Source organism: Lolium perenne, chromosome 6 (assembly GCF_019359855.2).
Source record: "Lolium perenne isolate Kyuss_39 chromosome 6, Kyuss_2.0, whole genome shotgun sequence".
In the NCBI taxonomy this organism is placed as follows: Eukaryota; Viridiplantae; Streptophyta; class Magnoliopsida; order Poales; family Poaceae; genus Lolium; species Lolium perenne.
This window is the reverse complement of record NC_067249.2, coordinates 202,098,203-202,120,222: the sequence shown is the minus strand read 5'-3', so window position 1 is coordinate 202,120,222 and position 22,020 is coordinate 202,098,203. Positions and strand designations below refer to the sequence as shown.

Sequence of the window (22,020 nt, the reverse complement as noted above, 5' to 3'; positions counted from 1 at the left end):
CATGTCTATGTCAATGAATGGCATTGAACAATCTATCATCTTTTCATATAGTGACCTCAAGAGCGGCTCCCATGTAGTTCTCCATTGCACACCATTATTTAGGATCTCTCCAATACATAATGTGCGGAGCATTGTTTGTTTATTTATATTTTGTTTGGGATGGGCACCCAATGCCTTGCTCTTTTTGCAAAATTAAGGACTTAGCACATTATTCATGCTAGTCACGAATGAAGTCATGAAAAGACAATAAACCATTCGATACTTCCTCATGAGCTAAGAACAAAACACAAAACAGGTAGTAATGTTTGAAGGTTTAAATGGTAGCACACAAGTAATTCACTTTGGAGTGGCAGTGAAATACCACATATAGCTAGATATGGTGGACACAAATGGCATGAGTTTTTGGTTCAAGGTTTGGATGCACGAGAAGCATTCCCTCTCAGTACATGTCTTTGGCTAGCAAGGTTGGGTAGCAAGCATAAGAGTTGAGCAAAACAAACAAATATACATGTGATAGAAAACAATCATGCAATCTTCCTTGGAAGTACAAACGATTCAATCTTGAGAATACTAAGCTTATGAGCCAACAAGAATGAAAGATAATGGAATAATATATCTACATGTATTTCTCTCTTTTCTACTTAAGCGTCAAAGTAATGTTGCTACTGACCAATCCTAAATTTGTCAAAACCAACTAGAATTACTTTATGCTCCCAAAGTGAAACCAATACTAACCAACAATATTAATCATATGATAGAAATTACAAACCAAAATAAGATGTGCAGAAAGTAAATGATAAAAACTTCTCATTAATATTCCATAACGGCAACTCACACCAAGGGATACATAGATAATCGACTAAAGGAGAGATACTTCCACACTTCAAACTATCCTATATGATAACTCCACTACACATGGTATGACTCTACTGAAAAGTAAATAGGTAAAAGATAATAGTGTGATACCGCGACACTCCCCCAAGCTTGGAACAAGCCAAGGGGATGCCAATACCAATGAAGAATTACTCCTTCGGTGGAGGTGGTGCATCCTTAATAAGCTTATCAACTAGTTCCTTCAACTCATCAATCTTGGAGGTGAGAATACGGATCCACTCCGTGTTGTGATCAATACAATTCATGAATCTGTCAGATGACTATCTACAACTGGCGTGTGGTTGACGTGGGAGGAAATCTCTGTTGTGTAGCTTTTCGTTCCCCGCCAACGGCGCCAGAAAATAGCTTGATGTCTACTAACGCTTCTTTTCCTGTAGACAGTGTTGGGCCTCCAAGAGCAGAGGTTTGTAAAACAGCAGCAAGTTTTCCCTTAAGTGGATCACCCAAGGTTTATCGAACTCAGGGAGGAAGAGGTCAAAGATATCCCTCTCAAGCAACCCTGCAATCATGATACAAGAAGTCTCTTGTGTCCCCAACACACCCAATACACTTGTCAGATGTATAGGTGCACTAGTTCGGCGAAGAGATAGTGAAATACAAGTGGTATGAATGTATATGAGTGGAAATAGCAATCTGAATAAAATATGGCAGCGAGTAAACATGCAGTGGAACAGTAAACAAACAGTGACCTCCCCGGCAATGGCACCAGAAAATACTTGCTGGCGTGCAGTTGACGTGGGAGATAGGAATCTTTGTGGTGTGACTTTTCTATTCGGAAACAAGGCCTAGAGATCATACTTTCACTAGTGGACACTCTCAACATTGATCACATAATAAAACCACTCTACACTCTCTTGTTGGATGATGAACACCACTAATTGTGTAGGGCTACAAGAGCACCTCAATGCCGGAGTTAACAAGCTCCACAACATTCGATGTTCATATTTAAATAACCTTAGAGTGCATGATAGACCAACGCAATTATACCAAGTACTAACATAGCATGCACACTGTCACCATCATACTATGAAAGGAGGAATAGATCACATCAATACCATCATAGTAATAGCTAACTTCATAATCTACAAGAGATCACAATCATAAACTACGCCAAGTACTACATGATGCACACACTGTCACCATTACACCATGAAGGAGGAATAGAGTACTTTAATAACATCACTAGAGTAGCACATAGATTAATAGTGATACAAAGCTCATATGAATCTCAAACATGTAAGGCAGCTCATGAGATCATTGTATTGAAGTACATGAGAGAGAGAGAGATTAACCACATAGCTACCGGTATAGCCCTTAGCCTCGAGGGAGAACTACTCCCTCCTCATGGGAGACAGCAGCGGTGATGAAGATGGCGGTGGTGTCGATGGAGATGCCTTCCGGGGGCACTTCCCCGTCCTGGCGGCGTGCCGGAACAGAGACTCATGTCCCCCCAGATCTTGGCTTCGCGATGGCGGCGGCTCTGGAAGGTTTCTCGTACCGTGGCTTATTCCTCTAGGGTTTTCGCGACGGAGTCCTTAAGTAGGCGGAAGGGCAGCCTCGGAGGGCCCCTGGTGGAACCAGACAATAGGGGGGCGCGCCCCCCTTGGGCCGCGCCGCCACCCTGTGTGGTGGCCCTGGGCCTCTCCTCTGGCCCCTCTTCGGTGCTCTGGAAGCTTCCTTGAAATATAAGATACTAGGCGTTGATTTCGTCCAATTCCGAGAATATTTCCTTACTAGGATTTCTACCAAAAATAGCAGAAAACAGGAACTGGCACTTCGGCATCTCGTCAAAAGGTTAGTGACATAGGCATCCCAAATGGGCCTGCCGAGGATAGTACCCGGGGTTTACTGAAGGCCCACTACCCGAAGAATAAGAAGATTCGGGAGCCCAAGATATATCAAGGAAAGTCAAGAGTTGTAATAGGAAGTGTTATTTGTAATCTGGCGGGATGAGTTAGAAACCGTTCCGAACTATGTAACTTGTATAGCACGAATCCCTCGGCTCCACCTCCTATATAAAGGGGGAGCCGAGGGACGAAGAGGGAATCGAATCATTGTCTACAAACCCTAGTTTTCATAATCGTCGAGTACTTTTCGGCTGAAACCTTCGAGATCTACTTACCCTCTACTTCCAACTAAACCCTAGCCTACAATCCATAGGCATTGACAAGTTGATACCTTGTCAATTGGCGCCGTCTGTGGGAACTAGAGGCGTAAGGATCTGATCTCGATGGCACGCTCAAGATCTTCGACATCGTCAACCGCAAGCAACACAATGGATCGAGGTAAACAGATCGCTGCTGGTCTTGTCGATTTTGTTCCTCACCCACCCTCCTGTTTGGATGCATATGCGTATCTGGCGGAGCCCATGGAGATGACGTTCGGAAGGTTTCACTTTCGCGTCGAGAAGGAAGGATCGTATCGTGTCGAGATTCCGATTTCGTCGGGATCGTCGGTGGTCGATTCCGATTTTTCAAGCTATGCATCGTCAATCGAGTCAGGAGAAGAAGAAACCTCGGCGACACGTTACGTCAGCACCAGAACAAGAGAGAAACTCGCCAAGATCTTCAACGACATGTCGTTTGAGTCATCTGCGGACTCATATATAAGCGATGGCTCAAGCGATGTCGACAGTTACGACTTCATCGACAAATCTATCACAGTGGGCAAGGTCTTCATCAATCTCAACGATGATGTCACCAAACCCAACGTAGATCTGAGTACAAAGTATCATCAGATTTACGCCATTGAAGATCAAGAGGAGACATCTGAGGCTTTCGACAGTCTGGGAAATCCATACGTCGATCCCTCCAATCTGCGACAAGGCCTGGGCAACAAATACGTCGGGCCAGAGCCGCGAGATAGAGTTCAACTTTCACAAGCAGCGTGGGACAGAGCCGCGAGAGCTATGAACGGCACAGAACCAATGGCTACCACAGCCACACCAGAAGAATTGCAAGCATATCAATATAGGCTCGCACGAGCTGCCAGGGAATTGGAAAAACAGACAGCTGAGTTGAATAGGAGAAAGGAGGCAGCTTCTGCATCCAGCAGGAGAAGGGCAGATCTAAGTCGACAATCTAGAACTACGGGTGATAGCCACCGGGAGGCGCGGAACAGAGCAAGATCAAGGCTGCAACACATACCCGAAGCAGAAAGAGAACACTTGGTCCAAAACCTCGACATGTCCTTCATGTCGATAGATACAAGAGGAAACATCATCCCTAAGACACCAGAGGCTGGGTATATGGCGGCACATGCTTTTATCCTTGCATCTAAACCACCTCCAGGTGATCCAAGGGAAACACTGTACAATATGGCGGTAGCAGGAGTTGGAGCTATGGGGACAGCGTTTGTATCAACGCCTCCCGAAGGAACGGCAAGGCAAAATAGTCCACGACCTGCAAGCAGCAACAGCGGCAAAGACTCTGAAGGACCAAGTGGAGCAAGAGATACAAAGAGCACAAGCAAGGGTCGACGAGCGCGGCAAAGCAGAAGGGATCATCGGCAATCTCCAGAACTTAACGACGAGGATATGTGCGGCTTACCATGCTTCACGAGGAGAGTCCGAAAAACTCGAGTCCCCTCAGGATTCAAGTTACCCGATAATTTCAAGAAGTTCGACGGCCTCCAAGATCCAGAGGATTGGCTAGTCGACTATCTGGAGACGGTGAAGCTGATAGGAGGAACCAGGGCAACAGCTATGCAAAGCATCCAGGTACATTTGAGTGGAGCCGCACGATCTTGGATAAAGAAACTCGCTCCAGGATCCATCGACAGCTGGGAAAGTTTCGAGGATGTGTTCGTCAAGAACTTCAGATCCACGTGCAAAAAACCCGCGTCGTTAGAGGAATTGAGAGCATGTCGACAAAAGCCAGATGAGCCAATGAGAAAGTACATCCAAAGGTGGAATATCATTAAAAATTCAGCAGAAAATATATCTGACGAGAGAGCGATAGATGCGTTTGTCGCAGGAGTCAGGCGTGGAGATTTTGTCGAGGATTTGGGAAGGACCAATCCAAAGACAGTATCCGCGTTAATGGAGATAGCAAATAAATGGGCAGATGGAGAAGACGCTGTCCACAACAAACGGCATAGGTCGCCAGAGGAGGACCGTGGTCGAAACTATCAACCGAGGCGAAGATTTCCTCGGCAGTACCAGAACTACGACGCTCCAGGACAAATTTCAGCAGGTTTTCGGACAAATACAGGAGGAAGCAACAGAGATGATTACCAAAGAAGCAATGAACAGCGAGGTGATAACAGGGATGATTCACGCAGCAGGCAAAATAGCGGGCCTAGGTTCCCAAGACCTTTCGTGTCCCCTGAAGAGATGATGAATGGACCATGCCAGATGCACTTTTTCCTCGACAGCAACGGTAAAAGACAGTCAGGGCACTTGCAGAAAGACTGTCGAAATTTTCAGGCAATGTTGCGGTATGCAGAAAACGCTAACGCGCGGGCAGCACAGAGAAATCCTCGAGAACCTAGAAGCGAGATTCACTTGCCACCACCTCCCGCGATTACATACGACAATCGGCATCAGCTCAGAATAGCGGCAGCACCTGCACCACCACCTTATGTTGATCCTAACTCCAATGGAGCAGTGTCGATGATTCAGAAGGGAAGGCCGTCCAATAGAGCTCAGAAAGTAATCTCACGACATGTGTTTATGGCAGAGAAAATGCCTCCACCAACAGTTGAGTACCTTAATTGGTCAGGACAAGATATCGGCTTCACAATAGCAGATCATCCGCAGCAAGTTCCTCGACCAGGGCAGTCAGCACTTATTCTACCAGCAGTTATCGCGGGATTTGATGTCTCTCGAGTGTTCATAGACGGCGGCAGCAGCTTGAACCTTATGTATGCAGATACATTGAGGAAGATGAACATATCCTTAGCAAACTTGAAACCAACAGACACAAGGTTCCACGGCATCACACCGGAGAAACCAAGTTATCCATTGGGAAAGATCAATCTCGACGTTCAGTTTGGGACCCGCGAAAATTATAGAATCGAGAAGCTCGAATTTGAAGTCGTAGATTTTCCGTCACAGTACCACGCTTTGTTGGGACGACCAGCATACGCTAGATTTATGGCAGTGCCACATTACACATACCTGTTGTGGAGGATGCCTGGACCAAAGGGACCAATCACAGTAAAAGGAAGCTTTGCCTTAGCCGATAAGTGCGACAAGGATTTCCACCGGTTGTCAGAAACTTTCGGGATGCAAGCTGAGTACTTGGCGTCAAAAAGCATGACTGATTACGACGTACTGCCAGACGTTGGAAGACCAAACAAAGAATCAACTTTCAGTACTGAGAAAAATTCAAAAGAGGTGCAGATTCACCCGACAGACCCGAAAAAGACGACATCTATCGCAAACGACATGGATATCGCATAGGAAAGCGCGCTCGTCGAGTTCCTCCGTGAGCACTGGAAAATCTTCGCATGGTGTCCAGCTGACATGCCAGGAGTACCCAGGGAACTTGCCGAGCACCACCTAAACTTGGATCCACTAGCGAGACCAATCAAACAACCTTTGCGGCGTTTTTCGGAACCAAACCGCAAAGCCATGCTGTCAGAAATCAATCGACTACAAGAAGCTGGTTTTATCAAAGAGATATTCACAGAAGCCACATGGGTAGCAAATCCTGTGCTGGTGCCGAAGAAAAACACTAAGGTCCTTCGCATGTGCGTCGACTTTACGTGTCTCAATAAACATTGTCCAAAGGATCACTTTCCCCTCCCGAGGATCGATCAAATTATCGACTCCACGGCTGGATGTGAACGTCTTTCCTTCCTGGATGCATATTCTGGTTATAACCAGATCAGATTGAAAGAAGAAGATGAAGTAAAGACCGCGTTTATTACACCTTACGGCGTGTTTTGCTACAGAACAATGCCCTTCGGTCTAAAAAATGCGGGAGCAACATATCAGAGAATGATGCAGAAGTGTTTGGCGACACAGATCGGAAAAAACGTACAAGTATACATCGACGATGTCGTCATAACGTCAAAAAAGGGGACAACACTGATCGAGGATCTCAAAGAAACTTTTGATAACCTCGACAAATTCTGCTCAAGCTGAACCCGACGAAGTGTTCCTTTGGCGTCCCAGCAGAGAACTTCGGGGTTTCTAGTCTCAGCAAAGAGGGATTGAAGCAAATCCCGACAAAATACAAGCTATCGTAACAATGAGGAAGCCAACAAAGTTGAAGGAGATACAACAGCTAACGGGGCGAGTCGCAGCTTTGAGCAGATTCGTCGCTAGGCTGGGAGAAAAAGCGTTACCATTCTACGCTCTGATAAAGCAAGGAGATAAATTCCAGTGGAACGAAGAAGCCGACAGAGCTTTCGAGGATTTGAAGCGCACAATCTCGACACCACCAATTTTGGTGGCGCCAAAAGAACGGGAACCCCTCCTGCTGTATATCGCAGCCACGCCCCAAGTGGTGAGCACGGTGCTAGTTGTTGAAAGGGAAGAAGAAGGAAAACTCCACGGCGTGCAGAGGCCAGTATACTTCGTCAGCGAAGTTTTATCACCCTCAAAACAAAGGTACCCTCAGTACCAAAAGATAGCATATGGAGTGTTCACAACAGCACGAAAATTGCGCCACTATTTTTCGGCACACCCGATCATAGTGGTCAATGAAGCTCCCTTGTCAAATATATTGAACAATCCAGAAGCTACGGGTCGTGTCTCCCTTTGGGGAATAGAACTTTCCCTCGGGACATCACGTATGAAAAAGAAAAGCAATAAATTCGCAAATACCGCCGGACTTCATCGCAGAGTGGATGGAGTTGCAAAATACAGGACCTCCGTATTTGTCGAGAACCTGGACCATGAACTTTGACGGGTCCAAAAGACTAGAAGGAGCTGGCGCAGAGTAGTACTCATATCACCCGAAGGCGACAAGTTGAAGTACATCCTTCGGATGACGTTCCCTAACGCATCTAACAATGAAGCAGAATATGAGGCTCTCATACACGGGATGAAGATGGCGAAAGCCTGCGGCGCAACTCGATTAAAAATTTTTGGCGACTCACAGTTGGTGGCTCAGCAAGTTATGAACCAATGTGACGCAGTCAATGATAGCATGATGGCATACAAGGAGGTGTACAACGAGCTCGAGAAGTTGTTCGATGGATGCGAAGTAAATCATATTAGCAGATTGAGCAACGATTTAAGCCGACGTTCTTGCAAACATCGGGTCGCAATGCTTTGCAGTCCCGCCAGGTGTATTCTGGGAAGAGATAACAGAGAGGTCCACCAAATCAACAAAATCAAAAAAGAAGGAGAAGAAACCCTCGGGGGCTACCAAGGAAAAGCAAGAAGAAGAAGAAGAAGATCAAGACCTGGTCATGATGATACAGACACCGTGGATGCAGCCGTACATATCATACATCCTCAGGAAAGAAATACCCGATGATCCAGTTGAGGCAAGGCGAGTAATTCGACGCTCCAAAGCTTTCACGGTGGTCAAAGGAGAATTGTATAAGCGAAGTATTTCAGGCGTCTTGCAAAGGTGTGTCACACCCGAAGAAGGAAGAATAATTCTGAAGGATGTACACGAAGGAATATGTGGCCACCACGCAAGTAGTCGAGCTATTGCAGCCAAGGTCTTTCGGGCAGGATTCTACTGGTTGACGGCAATCGAGGACGCCAAGGACATAGTAAGAACTTGCGACGCGTGTCAAAGGTTTGCCGCAAAACCTCACTCTCCAGCAGCAGAGCTAGCACCAATACCATTGTCATGCCCCTTTGCTCAATGGGGACTTGATATGGTAGGCAAGTTACACAAATCCTGGCCAGGAGGAAAGGAGTATATGCTAGTAGCTGTCGACAAATTTACAAAGTGGATAGAAGCGAAGCCGATAAATTCACCAGACGGAGCATCCGCAGTAAAATTCATAAAAGACCTCGTCTTCAGATTTGGAGTGCCCCACAGCATCGTCACAGACAACGGCAGTAACTTTACATCCCACGAATTCAAGGATTATTGCGAAGAGGTGGGCATCAAGTTGCACTTTGCGTCAGTTGCACATCCTCAAACCAATGGGCAAGTCGAGAAAGCCAATGTTATCATCTACAATGGCATCAAGAAACGCTTGTTAGGACCACTGGAAAAAGCTCGGCATACCTGGCCAGAAGAACTACCAAGTGTGTTGTGGAGCATCCGAACAACACCAAACACAGCAACACAGGAAACTCCGTTTTTCTTGGTTCATGGAGCAGAAGCAGTACTACTAATCGAGATAGAGCACAACTCTCCACGTGTCGTCGAATATGACGAAGAAGTGTCGAGAAAAGCACTAGAAGACGACGTGGACGCACTTGATGAAGCCCGAGACGAAGTATTGTCTCGGGTAACCAAATACCAACAGGACTTGAAGAATTACCACAGTCGACGTTTGCGGCCAAGATCTTTTCAGGTGGGAGACCTAGTTCTTCGGCTCACGCAAAAAAGTCATGAAAAACTCGAGTCACCATGGCTTGGCCCTTACATTGTCACGGAAGTAATCGAAGGAGGAGCATACAGGATAAAGGACAAGAAGACAGGGGTGGAGGAGCCAAACCCCTGGAAAGTGGCGCAACTCAGGCGGTTCTACGCCTAGAGTCGAAATATAGTCCTTGTAAAACTTCAATATACTGAAACGCCCGCGAGTTTTCAGACGCACTCTTTTCCTTTTTCGGGGCACCGAGTGGGGCCGGAGAAGGTTTTTAATGAGGCGGGCTCGCGGTGCTGCAATATAATAAAGATAGTATCAATATAACCTTTCTTCCTTATCGACATGATCAAAGTCTCTGCTCCGACGAATTTCAATATAGTTCATCGACAAAAGAAAAGCCTTGCCTTGGTATTAAAATACCTCGTGAGTCAATAAAAATACAAAATAGTACTCAATAAAAAAGCTCGGGGGCTCATATTCGCCATAAATATATAAATGCCTTGGTTCAAAACCTCGCAAATATACAAATATAGTAAAGAGTCACCGAGACACTCGGGGGCTAGACAAACATAGAAATATAGTGGTTGCTTCACAATATAATCATAGTCATGGGTTACAAAAAGAAATATCTACAAGAGGAAAATAACTAGTCTTGATTCAATATGTCATCAAGAGTAACTCGTTTTCTTCGGGAGCAGCGCCAAGAAAATCGGCATAATGGCCATCGGCAAAAAGTCGGCGTCCATCCGAAGAAGGTCCTCAATCATTTCTTCGGCTACCGCGTAACCTTCGTGTTAATCCTATCAACACCAACTCTTCGACGTTTTACCTTTTGATGAACTTTCGCGACAACTTGGGTAAGGTCAAGATTTGAGTGGCAGATCTGGAGCATGATAAGAGCAAATCTGGCGCCAGCTACCAGTTGAGCTTTGACAAAATCATGGATACTGCGAGCATCCTTGAATCTTTCCATTAATTCAGGAAGAGTTTTTGGTTGGACGTTCCGAGGAAACATGGAGTTGTAAACCATGGACAAGGTCTTGGTACAGAAGTCAAGAAAATCGCGAGTTTGAGAGGTGCGATCTTGAAATCTGACAATTTGGCGGGTCCTCTCTGGGGTAGCCCAAAACAAAGAACCATGGTCCAGGGAAAGGTTAACAAGGAGGTTCGTCCTAGCATTTACCCTCTCTTCCTCGGCAAAGAAAGATCGCAAAGGAACCTATCAAAACAACGAAGTGGAAACCTTTAAGAGACATAGCATGAAGATGAAAGATATCGGAGGATAAAACAAGCATACCCGACATATCCGCACTGGCTTCATTCATTAATTCGAGCATGAAATTTTCTCGAGTAGTCGCCTTTTCAGCCTCGGAAGCAGCAATTTCCTTAGCAGCCACGGCCTCGCGAGCTTGTTGAAGAGCAACTTTTTCGGCTTCAGATGACTTACGAGATTGCTCCATCATCACAAGTGTTTGTTTCTTCGCATACTGAAGTTGCTGTCGAAGTTCATCCAGTTCTTGCGACAAGGTATCGTCGACAGGTGCAGTATCAGCAAAAGCTCTCCTCGCGCGAGAAGAAGAAGGCGAAACATTGGAAGGAGCGGAAGATGCAGTATAGTTATCAAATATCAACTGAAATTTAAACAAGACAACATCAAACAACAAGCAAAGATAGAGTTTTCATTAATCTCTTGGAATAATTACAAGGGCATTACAGTGAAGCTAAGGAAGTACGTGTCGCCAAATGACTACTTTGGCGACAAGAGCAAAAGAAATAGAAAGAAAAACAGAGGCATGCAACTAGACCTCCGGCCTTGATGAGCTAGGAGTCGACGCTGGTTTGATCCCGAGATAGGCCAAGATCTTCTTCGTGTTGGGCTTGGCTGCCTTAATCAACGACCTCCATCTTGATTGCTCTATCTGCTCGGTGTCGCCAACTTTCGTCCAATCAACAGCCTGTTGACTGTCAGCAACCAAAGCGACAGTGCTTTCGACAGCAATTTTCATATTTTCTTGGCGCATCTTCAGTCCAAGGTCTTCTGATGAATTGAACATCTTGGCGAGATTAAGGAAAGTCGAGGGCTCCTCTTTCTTCGGGAAGAAGTAGGGGAACAACCCTGACAATCCTGCATTAGCATTGGCCACGCCTTCACGAATTTCGGATCCATGCAGCTCCAGATAGGAAAGTGCATCAATGAGAGGGTCGTCGACAGGATTCGACAGATCAAATTCCTGGTTTGTTTGGTCTGCCAAGGAAATAAAATGTGGGTCAAACAACAAAAAACAGTGACTCTCGTAAAAATAGAAGGGATCAAAAAACTTACTGAAAGTGCGTCGACTTTGGGATTTCAGACGTTTGAGGATTCCTTGTTCACGAGAAGCTTGTGCAGCTTTGTGCTCGTCTAAGGCAGTTACAGCATCCTCAAGTTTTTTCTGCAATCCCTCGACACTAGCAGCCTTTGCTCTAGCGTCATCAGCCTCGGCTTTGGCTTCACTAGCAACAAGCTCGGCTTTCTTACGAGCCGCTTCACTTTGCTCAAGTTTTTGAGCAAGTGCGTCGGCACGTTCGTTGGCCTCTGCAAGTTTCTCTGTCGAGATATAAAAAAAAAGAGAGAAGAAAGATCAAAAATCGCGACAAGCAACAGGAGCAAAAAGTCAAGGAAAAAACGGAAAGTTTAAAGGTCGTTACCTTCGGCTCTGCTAGCATACTCACGGTACCCAATAAATTGGGACCCAATGCGGAGAAGCTCTTTGATCATGGGCTATTAAAGAAGAACGCAGGAAAAGAAGCACCGACATGAAAAAGAGAGTGAAGACGTAAAAAAAAAGCAACATAGGGGAAACACAGATATCAACAAACTTACATCATCCAAGAGCAGAGTCGACGAACTGCCCAATTGAGGGGTAGGCTCAACAATCTTTTCAACCCTTGTCCTTTTTGGTGAAGGAGCAAGGGGGCTTCCTGGCGGAGTTGTGGTGACGACGTTTTGTTGAGGAGGCGAGGATTCTTCTCCTTCAACTAGCGTGTCTGAGGCAAGTACAGTACGTGACGTGCTTGTCCGAGGAGCCACGTCAGTAGTTGGTACTTCTTCCTCGTCATCACTGTTGATTAACAATCGGCAGCTTAAAAAGCAAGACAAGATAAATATTTCGAGTACAAAAATAGGGAGCACTAAAGACGACTTACGAGCTGACGAGGGATTCAATATAAGGATCATAAGCTGCCTTCGGATGAGAAGGAACAACTTCTTCAGCCTTAGAGGTGCCAGAATCTTCGACATCGTTCCTTTTCCTTTTGCCTCTTGGAGAGACAGCGGGGGGAGGAGATTGTGCCGATAAAGTATCTTCAGAATGACCCGCAGATTTTCGAGAATCCACGGGTTCGTTCACAAAAGATGGAGCTTCCTGATTATCATCCGTGACAATGGTCCTTTCTTCGACTTCTCCATCCTCAGGAAGAGGAGGAAGGGAAGCCATAGTAGGATGGTTCTGCAAGAAAATAGCGACAAAAGAAAATTAGCGAGATACCAATACAATGAGATGCAAGGAAAAGTTTAGAACAAGACATAAACTCGAGAAGACAAAATACCTCGGGAAGAGGATTGGAAGCACTGTATGGTTCTACTCGACAAGAGGAGGGAATAGGATCCTTCTTGGCTAGTCGAGAAACTCTTCGAACCAATTTCTCCAAGTCCTTTACAGAAAGATCGTTGGAGATTCTGTTGGCGTCGTTTTCACCAGAATACGTCCAAAGGGGATTTTTGCGAGCCTGAAGAGGCTGCACTCTAATCCTAAGGAAGTAGGCAGTGATTTGAACACCAGATAGTTCTTTGCCTCGAGTATTTTGGAGCTGATGAATACGAGACATAAGAGCTTCTGTCGCCTTTTTCTCTTCTTCGGAAGCTTCAGCGTCCCAGGAACGGCGGCGCTGGATCTTGGCACTTCCGTCGAAAGGAATTATGTTGTGCTCCACAGAGTTGGCACTTTCTTCGTGAATGTAGAGCCATCTTTTGCGCCATCCTTGGACAGAATCAGGAAACTTGACGTCGAAATAATCGACATCAGTTCGGACACAGATAACAACGCCGCCTATGTTATAGGTGGCGTTGTGAGAGCCATTACGGCGGAGGCAGAAAATGCGTTTCCACAGAGCCCAATTGGGAGGGATTCCGAGGAAGCATTCGCAAAGTGTGATGAAAATAGAAATGTGAAGGATGGAATTGGGGGTCAACTGGTGCAGTTGAATCCCATAAACGAAAAGAAGACCGCGGAGGAAATCGTGAATTGGGGCCGAAAGGCCGCGGATGAGGTGATCAACAAAACTAACCCGGTACTCCATTGGAGGCTTGGGGTAGCTTTCTTCGCTGGGAAAGCGGATGGCGTCCTCCTTCTTCATGAGGCCAAGCCTCTTCAGCATGTTGGTGTCCTGGTTGGAGATTTTGGATCTCTCCCACTCAAGATCCTCGGCGGCCATCTTGGATTCCGGAGTACTGTGGCGAGTGAGTCGCGTGCGCGGTGGCATCAACGACAATGGGCAGAGCAATGCTCGTGAGTGCGGAAGATCAGAGAGAGTTGGGCGCAAGGGAAGTTTTTGCGAAGAGGAACAGATGAGCGGCGCAAGCGAGGGGATGAACGGAGGTTGAAGAAAGGTTTATATAAGAATCGGGTGAAGCAGTGTGCCGTTGGATGAAGAAATCCTGTGGTGAGAAAAGATTTTCTAGATACAAGGGTAAAGAGGTATTTTTACTGAGATAGGCGTTACCGTACGTGCGCCAGAAAAAGCGGAGGACGTGTGTCCCCCACTTGCACGACGTGTCAACATGGTGGAAGCAATGGACCCACAGGGCAGAAAAATCACGACTATTCAACAGGGATGAAGTAAATTTGATTAAGGGAAGCATGTCGACAAGGAAAATAAAAGAAGATTGGCGACAGGGAGAATTATTAAATACTTCGGGAGCCTTTGATCAAATACAAGTTTTTGCCCAAATGCTCGGGGGCTACTTCGACAAAAAGTAAAATTTCGAGTATGGCAATATAGAAATTGCGGGAGCCTACAACCAAGCACAAGTCCTTGGCTGTAGCCTCGGGGGCTACTCCCATCGGGAGCGCTGTTCGCGCACCCGAGAGATAAAAAAAGAAGAAAGAGATCATATTGGGAAATAATGACAATATAGCGACAAGGTGGACTAAAATGTTGAGCCTACAACCAAGCACAAGTTCTTGGTTGTAGCCTCGGGGGCTACTCCCATCGGGAACGCTGTTCGCGTGCCCGATGAAATTAACAAAGGAAAAATAGAAAAGCAAGAGAGTATATTTCGAGTTATAATTAACTCTACATATACTCCCATCGGGAGAGCAATATAAGTCATATTTGACTCGATAAAATGTGCCATTCCAACAGCCGGAAAAGCACTCGACAATATATTCTCAGAACGCCGAAGTTGCGATCAATTTCTGAATGCCGCAAATTTGCGAAGGTAAGACCCCAGATCCGTTCTGCTGGGCGTGGCATCGCCAAAGACTGCGCTCTGCTACCTTTATCCGTATCAACAGATACGAAGAAAAATCCTAACGGACGCGTTAGGTACCCGATAAATTTGACTGGGACTCGACAGAATGGTAAGACCTTAAGCGGCACCTGTCGAAGTTTACACCAGTATCCCGAGATCATGTCCAGGGACGTGATTTTGAAGTAGGTTTTTGCGGATTGCCACTAGAGCAGTTAACTAGTACCTGATCCGTCAGATGAACTAGCCCCAACTACCATTATCCCTGTACAATATAGAATTTTATGTGAAGAAATATAAAAAAGTTGAAGCTTTCGAATAAAAATAAACAGTGGAGATTTTCCCTGATTCTACGATTCAAGCAAAATCTCGGGGGCTACTGACATAGGCATCCCAAATGGGCCTGCCGAAGATAGTACCCGGGGTTTACTGAAGGCCCACTACCCGAAGAATAAGAAGATTCGGGAGCCCAAGATATATCAAGGAAAGTCAAGAGTTGTAATAGGAAGTGTTATTTATAATCTGGCGGGATGAGTTAGAAACCGTTCCGAACTATGTAACTTGTATAGCACGAATCCCTCGGCTCCACCTCCTATATAAAGGGGGAGCCGAGGGACGAAGAGGGAATCGAATCATTGTCTACAAACCCTAGTTTTCATAATCGTCGAGTACTTTTCGGCTGAAACCTTCGAGATCTACTTACCCTCTACTTCCAACTAAACCCTAGCCTACAATCCATAGGCATTGACAAGTTGATACCTTGTCAGTTAGTTCAGGAAAATGCATAATAATGACATAAAGTGTGAACAAAACATGTAGGTATTGTCATAAAACAAGCATGGAACATTAGAAATTATAGATACGTTGGAGACGTATCAGCATCCCCAAGCTTAGTTCCTACTCGTCCTCGAGTAGGTAAACGATAACAAAGATAATTTCTGAAGTGACATGCTACCAACATAATCTTGATCCAATAATGATGTAAAGCATATGAACTGAGATCAAATCACTCAAAGCAAATGTCTATATTGATATAAGAGATGATAATGCAAGAGTTAAACAAGCTAGAAGTTTTCATGAACTATTGCTTCAAAGACATGAAACCGTACAAAGTTCATTAAAGATGTGTTAAGTATTCAGCATAGAAGTTCTATCCTTCATTCCAAGAATCAAGTAAATTTTCACAACATAAGAAGGATTCAGTCAAGTAAACATAAACATGAACGTCATGAATCAACTGTTTCGAAGTCTACTCAACCGGTGAGTGCAAGCATTTTGTATTAGCAACAGGATGTTATGGCATAAAGAACGTTAATGGGGGTTTGGAAGGCCAAAAGGAAGAAAGTCTTACAAAGCTATAAGTGATCATTAGACAAGAGGAAGTCTTATGATCGAAGCTATGCAAAGAGTAGTGATTGCCATGCAACGGATGCACATAGAGCTATATGTGTATGAAAGCTCTCCAATGGAACTAGTGGGGGTGCATCCAACTTGGTTGCTCACGAAGACCTAGAGCACTTTTGTGGAGGCTCATCATTGGAATATACAACCCAAGTTCTATAGTGTCAATTCCCCACATAGTTATACTAGTAAAACATGAAAACTCTCTCATATGGAGTGTAGGTGCTAAACATGAGCACAAATGATGACTATGAATACTGCAGGTGCTAAAACATGAGCACAGGTGTGGATAAAAGATAGTAATGCTGCCCCCTTTTTCTTTATTCTCTTTTATTTTTTTTTATTTTTCTTTTCTATTTTTTTTCTTTCTTTTCTTTTTCTCTTTTTGATGGCCTCCATGGCTCTTTTCACTTTTAGGGGCAACATCCTAATATGACAACACACTTTTTGGTACAAATAACTCATAATGAATAAAACATGATGTATAAAACTGTATGCCTCTGCCAGTGTAGCAGGATGTGCAATGATCTAGCGTAACATGGGTAAACCACACTGATACGTCTCCGACGTATCGATAATTTCTTGTGTTCCATGCCACATTATTGATGATATCTACATGTTTTATGCACACTTTATGTCATATTCGTGCATTTTCTAGAACTAACCTATTAACAAGATGCCGAAGTGCCGATTCGTTTTCTGCTATTTTTGGTTTCAGAAATCCTAGTAACGAAATATTCTCGGAATTGGACGAAATCAACGCCCAGGGTCCTATTTTGCCACGAAGCTTCCAGAAGACCGAAGAGGAGACGAAGTGGGGCCACGAGGCGCCCAAACCCTAGGGCGACGCGGCCTGCCCCTTGGCCGCGCCGACCTGTGGTGTGGGGCCCTCGTGTGGCCCCCTGACCTGCCCTCCCGCCTACTTAAAGCCTCCGTCGCGAAACCCCCAGTACCGAGAGCCACGATACGGAAAACCTTCCAGAGACGCCGCCGCCGCCAATCCCATCTCGGGGGATTCAGGAGATCGCCTCCGGCACCCTGCCGGAGAGGGGAATCATCTCCCGGAGGACTCTACGCTGCCATGGTCGCCTCCGGAGTGATGTGTGAGTAGTCTACCCCTGGACTATGGGTCCATAGCAGTAGCTAGATGGTTGTCTTCTCCCCATTGTGCTTAATTGTCGGATCTTGTGAGCTGCCTAACATGATCAAGATCATCTATCTGTAATTCTATATGTTGCGTTTGTTGCGATCCGATGAATAGAGAATACTTGTTATGTTGATTATCAAAGTTATGTCTATGTGTTGTTTATGATCTTGCATGCTCTCCGTTACTAGTAGATGCTCTGGCCAAGTAGATGCTTGTAACTCCAAGAGGGAGTATTTATGCTCGATAGTGGGTTCATGTCTCCGTGAATCTGGGGAAGTGACAGAAATCTCTAAGATTATGGATGTGTTGTTGCCACTAGGGATAAAACATTGGTGCTATGTTCAAGGATGTAGTTACTGATTACATTACGCGCAATACTTAATGCAATTGTCTGTTGTTAGCAACTTAATACCGGAGGGGTTCGGATGATAACCTCGAAGGTGGACTTTTTAGGCATAGATGCATGCTGGATAGCGGTCTATGTACTTTGTCGTAATGCCCAATTAAATCTCACTATACTCATCATAATATGTATGTGCATGGTCATGCCCTCTTTATTTGTCAATTGCCCAACTGTAATTTGTTCACCCAACATGCTGTTTATCTTATGGGAGAGACACCTCTAGTGAACTGTGGACCCCGGTCCAATTCTCTATACTGAAATACAATCTACTGCAATACTGTTCTACTGTTCTCTGCAAACAATCATCATCCACACTATACATCTAATCCTTTGTTACAGCAAGCCAGTGAGATTGACAACCTCGCTGTTTCGTTGGGGCAAAGTACTTTGGTTGTGTTGTGCAGGTTCCACGTTGGCGCCGGAATCTCTGGTGTTGCGCCGCACTACATCCCGCCGCCATCAACCTTCAACGTGCTTCTTGGCTCCTACTGGTTCGATAAACCTTGGTTTCATACTGAGGGAAAACTTGCCGCTGTACGCATCACACCTTCCTCTTGGGGTTCCCAACGGACGCGTGTTGTACGCGTATCAAGCTCTTTTTCTGGCGCCGTTGCCGGGGAGATCAAGACACGCTGCAAGGGGAGTCTCCACTTCCCAATCTCTTTACTTTGTTTTTGTCTTGCTTAGTTTTATTTACTACTTTGTTTGCTGCACTAAATCAAAATACAAAAAAATTAGTTGCTAGTTTTACTTTATTTGCTATCTTGTTTACTATATCAAAAACACAAAAAAATTAGTTACTTGCATTTACTTTATCTAGTTTGCTTTATTTACTACTGCTAAAATGGCCACTCCTGAAAATACTAAGTTGTGTGACTTCACAACCACAAATAATAATGATTTCTTATGCACACCTATTGCTCCACCTGCTACTACAGCAGAATTCTTTGAAATTAAACCTGCTTTATTGAATCTTGTTATGCGAGAGCAATTTTCTGGTGTTAGTTCTGATGATGCTGCTGCCCATCTTAATAATTTTGTTGAACTATGTGAAATGCAAAAGTATAAAGATGTAGATGGTGACATTATAAAATTAAAATTGTTCCCTTTCTCATTAAGAGGAAGAGCTAAAGATTGGTTGCCATCTCTGCCTAAGAATAGTATTGATTCATGGACTAAATGCAAGGATGCTTTTATTGGTAGATATTATCCCCCTGCTAAAATTATATCTTTGAGGAGTAGCATAATGAATTTTAAACAATTAGATACTGAGCATGTTGCACAAGCATGGGAAAGAATGAAATCTCTGGTTAAAAATTGCCCAACCCATGGACTGACTACTTGGATGATCATCCAAACCTTCTATGCAGGACTAAATTTTTCTTCGCGGAATTTATTGGATTCAGCTGCTGGAGGTACCTTTATGTCCATCACTCTTGGTGAAGCAACAAAGCTTCTTGATAATATGATGATCAACTACTCTGAATGGCACACGGAAAGAGCTCCACAAGGTAAGAAGGTAAATTCTGTCGAAGAAACCTCTTCCTTGAGTGATAAGATTGATGCTATTATGTCTATGCTTGTGAATGATAGGACTAATGTTGATCCTAATAATGTTCCGTTAGCTTCATTGGTTGCCCAAGAAGAACATGTTGATGTAAACTTCATTAAAAATAATAATTTCAACAACAATGCTTACCGGAACAATTCTAGTAACAACTATAGGCCATATCCTTATAATAATGGCAACGGCTATGGTAATTCTTATGGGAATTCTTACAACAATAATAGGAACACACCCCCTGGACTTGAAGCCATGCTTAAAGAATTTATTAGTACACAAACTGCCTTTAACAAATCTGTTGAAGAAAAGCTTGGGAAAATTGATATACTTGCTTCTAAAGTTGATAGTCTTGCCTCTGATGTTGATCTTTTGAAATCGAAAGTTATGCCTAATAGGGATATTAAAAATAAAATTGTTACTACCGCAAATGCCATCCAAGTTAGAATTAATGAGAATATAAGATTGATGGCCGAACTGCGTGCTAGGTGGGATAGAGAAGAAAATGAAAAACTAGCTAAAGAGAAGAATGTAGCTAAAGTTTGGACTATTACCACGACTAGTAATGCTAATGCTACACATGTTGCTGCACCTCCTACTATTAATAATAAAAAAATTGGTGTTAGCAATGTTTCCACTTCTAATGCAAAGCGCGAGAAACTGCCCGAAACTGCTAAAATCATTAAACTGCCTGTGATAAAACTGCTGAAATTTTTTCCAACATTGGGGATGATGATCCCATTGCTTTAGATTATAATGGTTTGAATTTTGATGATTGCCATATCTCTGAAGTTATAAAGTTCTTGCAAAAACTTGCTAAAAGTCCTAATGCTAGTGCTATAAATTTGGCTTTCACGCAACATATTACAAATGCTCTCATAAAAGCTAGAGAAGAGAAACTAGAGCGCGAAGCCTCTATTCCTAGAAAGCTAGAGGATGGTTGGGAGCCCATCATTAAGATGAAGGTTAAAGATTTTGATTGTAATGCTTTATGTGATCTTGGTGCAAGTATTTCCGTTATGCCTAAGAAAATTTATAATATGCTTGACTTGCCACCGCTGAAAAATTGTTATTTGGATGTTAATCTTGCTGATCATTCTACAAAGAAACCTTTGGGGAAAGTTGATAATGTTCGCATTACCGTTAACAATAACCTTGTCCCCGTTGATTTTTTTGTCTTGGATATTGAATGCAATGCATCTTGTCCCATTATATTGGGAAGACCTTTTCTTCGAACTGTTGGTGCTATCATTGATATGAAGGAAGGTAATATAAAATATCAATTTCCTCTCAAGAAAGGTATGGAACACTTCCCTAGAAAGAGAATAAAGTTACCTTTTGATTCTATTATTAGAACAAATTATGATGTTGACACTTCGTCTTTTGATAATACTTGATAGACACTTTCTGCGCCTAGCTGAAAGGCGTTAAAGAAAAGCGCTTATGGGAGACAACCCATGGTTTTTACTACAGTATTTTGTTTTTATTTTGTGTCTTGGAAGTTGTTTACTACTGTAGCAACCTCTCCTTATCTTAGTTTAGTGTTTTGTTGTGCCAAGCAAAGTCGTTGATAGTAAAGTTCATACTAGATTTGGATTACTGCGCAGAAACAGATTTCTTTGCTGTCACGAATCTGGGCTGTTTTCTCTGTAGGTAACTCAGAAAATTATGCCAATTTACGTGAGTGATCCTCAGATATGTACGCAACTTTCATTCAATTTGAGCATTTTCATTTGAGCAAGTCTGGTGCCTCGATAAAATTCGTCAATACGAACTGTTCTGTTTTGACAGATTCTGCCTTTTATTTCGCATTGCCTCTTTTGCTATGTTGGATGAATTTCTTTGATCCATTAATGTCCAGTAGCTTTATGCAATGTCCAGAAGTGTTAAGAATGATTGTGTCACCTCTGAACATGTTAATTTTTATTGTCCACTAATCCTCTAATGAGTTGTTCTAAGTTTGGTGTGGAGGAAGTTTTCAAGGATCAAGAGAGGAGTATGATGCAACATGATCAAGGAGAGTGAAAGCTCTAAGCTTGGGGATGCCCCGGTGGTTCACCCCTGCATATTCTAAGAAGACTCAAGCGTCTAAGCTTGGGGATGCCCAAGGCATCCCCTTCTTCATCGACAACATTATCAGGTTCCTCCCCTGAAACTATATTTTTATTCCATCACATCTTATGTGCTTTTCTTGGAGCGTCGGTTTGTTTTTGTTTTTTTTTGTTTTGTTTGAATAAATGGATCCTAGCATTCACTGTATGGGAGAGAGACACGCTCCGCTGTAGCATATGGACAAGTATGTCCTTAGGCTCTACTCATAGTATTCATGGCGAAGTTTCTTCTTCGTTAAATTGTTATATGGTTGGAATTGGAAAATGATACATGTAGTAAATTGCTAAAATGTCTTGGGTAATGTGATACTTGGCAATTGTTGTGCTCATGTTTAAGCTCTTGCATCATATACTTTGCACCCATTAATGAAGAAATACATAGAGCATGCTAAAATTTGGTTTGCATATTTGGTGTCTCTAAGGTCTAGATAATTTCTAGTATTGAGTTTGAACAACAAGGAAGATGGTGTAGAGTCTTATAATGTTTACAATATGTCTTTTATGTGAGTTTTGCTGCACCGGTTCATCCTTGTGTTTGTT

General features: G+C 43.8%; 1 protein-coding gene across 1 annotated transcript; it reads right to left on the bottom strand.

Moving 5' to 3' along the window:
• Positions 1-12,264: 12,264 nt before the first annotated feature.
• On the bottom strand, positions 12,265-14,633 carry LOC139832128 (uncharacterized). The gene is made up of 2 exons (XM_071821639.1): positions 12,535-14,633; positions 12,265-12,449 (listed from the first exon to the last, which is right to left on the bottom strand). Exon 1 carries the CDS (start codon positions 13,867-13,869, stop codon positions 12,799-12,801), a length of 1,071 nt encoding a protein of 356 aa, XP_071677740.1. The 5' UTR covers positions 13,870-14,633; the 3' UTR covers positions 12,265-12,449; positions 12,535-12,798.
• Between the last annotated feature and the right edge of the window lie 7,387 nt (positions 14,634-22,020).

Bases quoted from the DNA above. Each gene is read 5' to 3' on its own strand.
- LOC139832128 (XM_071821639.1), bottom strand. From the start codon at position 13,869: ATGCCACCGCGCACGCGACTCACTCGCCACAGTACTCCGGAATCCAAG.